General features: G+C 35.2%; 1 protein-coding gene across 1 annotated transcript; it reads left to right on the forward strand.

The window, feature by feature from the left end:
* The first annotated feature begins 4,194 nt into the window (after window positions 1-4,194).
* On the forward strand, window positions 4,195-6,221 carry LOC143572809 (coniferyl alcohol acyltransferase-like). Its single transcript, XM_077057861.1, has 2 exons — window positions 4,195-4,940; window positions 5,196-6,221. The coding sequence occupies exons 1-2, from the start codon at window positions 4,281-4,283 to the stop codon at window positions 6,138-6,140; spliced, it is 1,605 nt and encodes a 534-aa protein (XP_076913976.1). The 5' UTR covers window positions 4,195-4,280; the 3' UTR covers window positions 6,141-6,221.
* The last annotated feature ends 1,159 nt before the right edge of the window (window positions 6,222-7,380 follow it).

A 7,380-nucleotide genomic window follows, 5' to 3' on the forward strand; every position in this document is an offset into this window, starting at 1 on the left:
CCAGATGCCATTCCATATGGCACTTTGGATAACATGAGATTTTGGATGTATGATAGTGTCACTGCCACGGTTGTTATTAAGCTGGCGAAAGGAAATGGTCAGTACAGATTTGTTGATCCAAGAGATTTATTAAAGTTGGGAGAAAGGGACATCAAGACCCTCAGTACTTTCTAGAAAATTGTTGATCCGATTTTTGAAACGGCTGCTTAAGAATTCACTGGTATGGTAGCCTCTATCATCAGATGCAAGTTCTGGGCAGGAGGATTGAAGGATGCTGATATAGACTACATGGAACATGATTAAAGACAAAGCTACAAACCAAGGGGGAGATTGTTGGTCCTAGTTTATATGGTTTGTACTTGGTCTACATATGTTTGATATGGGCTACGGGTTTAGTGTGTGAGCCGAGAACTCTTTAGAGTTCTCGGTGGGCTTTTGGGCTTTAGTTGGGCTTAGTTGTTTTGGTTTCCCTATATATATGTGATGTAATGTATAGGGTTAAGGTTGTTCATTCACAGTCTTGTTATTTTGTTTTGGCCGTCTTCCAGTTGTTGGACGTGCAAGTATTGTAAGTGCTTAAGCACCCGGCGTATCTTAATATACGTGTGTTTTGAAGCAATCTCGTTGTTATGTTCTTGACTTTACTTGTGTTCTTGATTCACCAAGTGTTGGTATTCTGCACCAATACTTGTTTATTGATATCATAATTGTAGTGATCCAGATTCAGGACTTACATACATCCCGATGTCTAAAAAATATATAAAAATCAGCTACCAATGTATAATACTACCTAACATTTTACATTCGCAACCCGATGATACCCGTACAAAAAAACAAGAATAACCCGATACCCTATTTACATAACCGTTCGACACTTCTAGTAATAAATATATATATGCACTAAAGTCTAATATATAGTACCTAACATATCACTAAAGTCTATTTTTTTAATCCGTTAATATATTTTCGAGATATTAACTATTCAATATATATACAAAACTGGCCCGGCAACAAAAATGCCAAAACAATACTAAAATAATAGTTATAACTACAATAACGATACCTCTTGTGATTGCCGAGCATCACCATATAACCCGCTAGTTGTGGAGGATGGTGTCCCCGTCATCATAAAATGAGGATAAGCAGATCCTACCTCGAATAGCGGGCGACCCTGACACCCGGGATGCAAACTCTCCCACACGCTATAATCGTCACAATCCATGTTCCCGTGCAACTTTTGAAGTTGTTGCATGTACGAGACCTACAAACATATCAAGACCGAATGTATGATATTGTACTAAAAGTTGATACAACAATTATACACAAATAATAAAAAAGATAACTCATGTATGAACGTTTAGCACAAGAAGCAATAAACTCTAGCTTTTCCAAGTCTTTTTAGTGATCACCCCATCCCTCAATCTCTTTTTGCACTCTTTGGTGGCGTGAGTCTTGATAAACACTGACCTAAATCTAACCTTATCAACCTAGACAATTTGTGAAAGTCCGACCGTTTTGCCACAAAAGTATGTTTTCATTATAATTAGTTTTAAGTATTCAACAACTAACACACATTTGCTTGAAACTTGTAGCAAAGTTTGCTTATTTTGCCACAATTTTGCCACCAAATAGTTAAATTACAAATTGGTAGCAACTTTGTGGCAAAATTTGCCAGTGTTCCGACCGTTTTACCACAATAGTATCGTTTTATTATAATTAATTTGAAGTATTCAACAACTAACATAAATTTTCCTGAAATTTGTAGCAAACTTTGCATAATTTGCCACAATTTTGCCACCAACGTGTGAAATTACAAACCGGTAGCAACTTTGTGGCAAAATTTGCTAGTGTTCCAACCGTTTTGCCACAAAAGTATGATTTCATTATAATTAGTTTTAAGTATTCAATAATTAATACACATTTGCCTGAAACTTGTAGCAAACTTTGCATATTTTGCCACAAGTTTGCCACAAATGTGTTAAATTTTAAATTTGTAGCAAATTTGTGGCACAATTTGCCAGTGTTCTGACCATTTTCGTACAAAAGTATGTTATTTTAGTTGTATGTCGATTTTTTTAATTGTCGGTAGTTTGTCGAAAATGAATTTATGTTTTCGTGAAAATTGTAACAAGATTTTCTTACGCCTCCATGTTGTAGAAAACTTGTATAAAATATTTAGACTTTTTTTGTGTTTGATTATTGGTGAAAAGTTGTGGGAAAATTGTAGGAAAATCTGAGTTGTGAGAAAATTTCAGAAAATGTTTGTAGCATAAACAACCATTTTCTAGCGGTGTACCTTAATGATAGGTGAAAACAAAATCATACCTGCATTAATTTATGGCCGGTAATTATAACTACAGATAAATATTAAAGTTTTGCGGTTATGGATTTTCAGTTTATGGGGGGTAGTATGGGATCCGTAGTGGGGAGAAAATTATCCGTTTGATTGAATACGCTACTAAAGAATTTCTACCTCTTATTATAGTGTGTGTTTCTGGAGGGGCACGCATGTAAGAAGGAAGTTTGAGCTTAATGTAGTGATAAAAATTTTTAGGACATTTTTTTATGAGCTTTAAAGTAAATTATTTCATCAAATTAACATTTTATACATTTGCCATTATGGTTAAAGGTGGTATACTCTCAAGTCTGTGATGAAACGTCTACCTGTGATCGAGTCCCTCTTACAACATATGTTTCATTTTTTCAGTTTTCTTCTCCGTGAGTTATTAGGTGGATTTGTGGTTGTGTGATTTATGTTAGATTAATTAGTTTTTTTTTTGTTTTACTTTTTTTTCTTTTGCGTTTTGAATATGTTTGGTTTAGTTTTTGTTTTTAGTTTTGGTTTAAATATGTTTTTTTTTTAAACATGTTACTTTGATGAAACCATTTTTTTAGGTTTAGTTTCGGTGTATTGCGACCTAAATTAAGAAAAGTATGTTATTTTGTTATAACTGAGTGTTGAAGAATTTATTTTTTGGATTAATTCTGGTGTCGTAACCGACCGAATTTGTATCAACTCACAACCGCATGCGGGGTTTTACCACTGACTACAAGTCGTTTTAAATATATTTTCTATTACAAGTTATATGAGTGTCAATAGTATATAATGTGTCTACCTTTTTAGGTTTATTTTTATTACCGTTACGAACCTAACTGATATATTTCAAATTTGCCTCGCTGCACTGCTACAACGTGGTGGCTTGATATCTATTCAATTCATCAAAATCAAATTAGTTGTATTATAGAACGCTAAACACTAATTTTCATGTTTTCAGTGTAATTTGATTTTATTTTCTTCGAACGAATTATATGATGAAACTAAACAATCTAACTAGCAAGAGGCTAGACTAGAATAAACATTACATCCGGTTGCATAAACACCAATACAATATATATCAAAAAGAAAACGCATACCATTTCTTCCAATCTAACCCCACCGGTTTCCCTCCCTTCTTCATTTAAAGGTAACTAAGTCTCTTGATGTCATTTTTTTAGTTTATTAATCAAAACTCTTTTATTTTCAAGTAGTGTCTTGTTTCTAGCTTTCCATAAATACCAATATACAGTAAGCTTTGCAAGTATTTTTCAGGTTTGTAGGTTTGGTTTAAGATTAATTTAAACAAAACACCTCTCTTCCTCTTAGGAGATACCTTAATGATAGGAAAAACTAAATGATATTATTTCTAGTAATCAATTCATGAAAACCCTATTATATTAGTTGCATTATAAAAAGACTTATTTCGTGTGCACTCAATAGGATTTGCTTTCAAGTCAACATATAATAATATTTGTATTTTAATAATTTTATTGTAGGCGATTTATTTTATTAACTTGTTCATACATCTTTTCAAAAGATTCAATTTTATTTTCAAAATGATGACTTAATTTATCATTAAATTTATTTTATCTAAACATCTTCACCGCTACAATCAATGAACTTTAGGTTAACTAATATTGAAGGAGAATTGGAAACTTAGGCCGGATACCACAACATCTTAAGTTTGGATCCGATCCGATCACAACTAAGTTTTAGCACAATAGACCTTAGCGGCGGGTTTTCCTGAAATATAAGATGATGGACTTGGCTACCCCGTACGGTCTGCGATAACGTACGTATGGAGTCTCATTTGACCATTGCATTACACTGGATATATAGTAGACTTTATTCACTGGTGGTAAAAAAAATCTCCACCACTATAAATCTACACAAATTCTTGCCTTGGAATCTCACATCCATCATAATACTTTCACACCTTCACTAGTTCACTTCCATCTTGAACATGTTAAGATTCTATCATCCCATTAAATCGAAGCACCACCTTTGCTTGGCCCCTAAACCACCACCACTGCCGCCACTGCCCCCATCGATCTTTACTTCTAGTGGTCCTATGTCTAGAAACACATATAGTAGAAATATTATTGGTTCTCACACTTCCCTTCAATCAACTCACAGCCTTATAAACCTTAATCCTTATTATCGGTTTCAAGCTTCTACAAACCAAACATCAGAACCACTATTATACGAGAATGATTCTCCCCTAGACTATCCAGTAACTGTGAAGAGTAGAGAGGTCATTTCAGCAGATGCAACAACTGTGAACAAACACCGGTTAACCTTGTCAAATCTTGACCTGCTTCTACCGCCCATTGAAGTTGGAGTATTCTTTTGTTACAAGGAAAAGAAAAACATGTCCCCAGAGACGGTGGTGGACACCATCAAGAAATCGTTGGCAGGGGTACTATCGACATTTTACCCGCTCGCCGGTGAGATTGTGAAGAACAGCCATGGAGAGCCGGAGGTGCTGTGTAACAACAGTGGAGTTGAATTTGTTTACGCCCATGCAGATGTGGAGCTGAAAGACTTGGATTTTTATCATCCTGATCTTTCTGTAAGGGGGAAGCTAGTGCCCTGCATAAACCGCGGTTTGTTATCGGTTCAGGTAGTAGGAATACTAAGTCTAGTAACTTGGTTTAAAACTTCTAAAATGTAACTAAAAGATTAAATATATTTAATATACCCTCTTTTATTGAGATGTTACAAGAAAACCTACCAACCACCATAACTACATCAATAATGGTTAATATTCTAACTAGGTTTGGACATGATCCTAGCTAAGATTTAATCATATGAAGTCATGAAGATATAGCATGAATACATACACCGAAATCTTTAACTCCATGTTTTAATGAAACAGGTTACGGAGTTGAAGTGCGGATCAATGATCATATCATGTACAGTTAACCATCAATTATCCGATGGTTATTCAATGAATAAGTTTTTGGTTGCATGGGCTAAGCATGCACAATTCGGAAAAATTTCCCATATCCCATCATTTCGACCGTCAATTTTGAACCCACGACACCCTCCACATCATGAAACCTCCCTCGACAATCTGTACATCCCTATCACATCGCTACCTCCACTCTCATCGTTCGAGGAACCACTCGGTAATCGCATGTACAACGTTCGTGCTGAATCAATCGAACGTATGCAATCTGAAGCAAGCACAAAAGAGACCAAAAGAAGCAAATTGTTGTCATTCACTGCATATCTGTGGAAACTCTTAGCAGATGGAAACAATGATGTTGAAAATTCCATATCAAGAATGGGTGTTGTAGTTAACGGACGGCGTTTTTTAACCAAAACTAACAAGAAAAACCCGCATTTATTTGAAAACCACTATGGAAATGTACTATCAATTCCATATGGTGTTGCGTCAAACAGTGATCTCAAGACAATGCCACTTCACGAAGTTGGAAATTTGGTTCATGGGTTTGTGGCTAAGGCAACATATGAAGAACATTTTAGGGGTTTGATTGATTGGGTCGAGCTGCATCGACCAACGCAGGCGGTTGCAAGGATATATTTTGGGAATGAGAAGTCAGAAGGAAGAGCTGTGGTGGTCTCAGGAGGACAAGGTTTACCGATTAACGATATGGACTTTGGATGGGGCAAGCCCGAGTTTGGCTCGTATCATGTTCCTTGGGGTAGTCGAACTGGATACATAAGCACCATGCCAAGTGCAACTAGAAATGGAGATTGGGTTGTTTACATGCATCTCAACGAGAAGGAATTTCAAGTGATCGAGCGTATGGCACCCCATGTGTTCAAACCTCTTTTAATTGCTAATTTAATTTAGTTGATGTGGCAAAATATCTTGTATATGGTTTCTATCAATTGGTGTTTTACATGTATTTTGATAAGTATGTTAACTTGTGCTGAGTGAACAAAAAAAAAAGAATAAAGGATGCAATTGCAACAAAACAACACATGTTATATTGTCCTCGTTCTTATCCATATCCATAGTTTGTAGAACCCATTTTGTGTATTTAAGTCTTTCGTATTTGTTCGTTTATTTCATAATGTATTTAGTTAACTTTCGTATTTAAATATGTATGTTTGGGCTTGACCCATGTAAACAAAAACCCATTATAGGCACCATGAATGGAAACAAAGCGTGGCAAGTGTCCCACTATATATATTATATATATTGGAGACTTTTCTATGCAACATAACTTTTAGGCAAAAACCTACTCCCACCAATTCTCTTTCTCTACCTTATCTTCTTTGTATTCTACTTTGGGTAATAACCAAACATAACACAAGATTCTAGATCTCGGTTAGCTTACAAGTGATTCTCGCTAATTTGTAAGTTAGATTGATTCAAAAACTTGTTTGATCCAGTATCTAGGAACTACAATTAGTATCAGAGCCTTCGGCTCTACTATTTGAGGTTATTGATTCACAACCTTTGATTTTGGTCTTGATGACGTGTTTGAGATGTGTTTTTAAGTGTATTTAAGTGTTATTTGGGTTTGTTAAATTGTTTGAAACTTAAAAACTATGTAAAAATGTGTTTGTTTGAAGATTCGTACCTAACAACGTGTTTCGAGACTTGTACTTTTCTCCAGGTTTCATTCGTACAGCATTGGTTTTAAATCACATCACATATTGGATTTTGAATCGCATCGCATTTAAGATTTCAAATCGCATTGCATTTGAAATCTCGTTCGCATCGCGTGTTGGATTATTATTGCAACTGAAACAAATTGTGTCGCATAAAGAGAAACCAATCGTATTTGAACTTAGTCGCATCGCATCTGGAAACCATTCGCATCGCATAACCGTTCACCAAACCAATCGCTTTCAAGAAATGAATTTGCATTGCATTCTTGAAACAAATTGCATCGCATTTTGAAGAAAACCGGCCAATCGTATTTTCAATCAAATCGCATCACATTGTTTTGTGTGATTCATTTGTACTTAGTGTTTTGCTACTCTTCAAAGTTGTTTAATTTTTTGATTTGGTTTCCAAGATGTCTCACGTTCTTGAAATGTTAAATATTACTTAATGCTTGAAAATGAGGCTGGAACTACAA

The sequence above is a fragment of the Bidens hawaiensis genome, unplaced genomic scaffold (genome assembly GCF_021521415.1).
Source record: "Bidens hawaiensis isolate Kalapana, Puna unplaced genomic scaffold, B.hawaiensis_p1.1 tig00026014_1, whole genome shotgun sequence".
Classification (NCBI taxonomy): domain Eukaryota; kingdom Viridiplantae; phylum Streptophyta; class Magnoliopsida; order Asterales; family Asteraceae; genus Bidens; species Bidens hawaiensis.

Excerpts from the sequence above, each read along its gene's own strand:
- LOC143572809 (XM_077057861.1), top strand. The coding sequence starts at position 4,281 with ATGTTAAGATTCTATCATCCCATTAAATCGAAGCACCACCTTTGCTTG. Across the intron at positions 4,941-5,195 it reads GCGGTTTGTTATCGGTTCAG|GTTACGGAGTTGAAGTGCGG; the intron begins GTAGTAGGAATA and ends TTAATGAAACAG.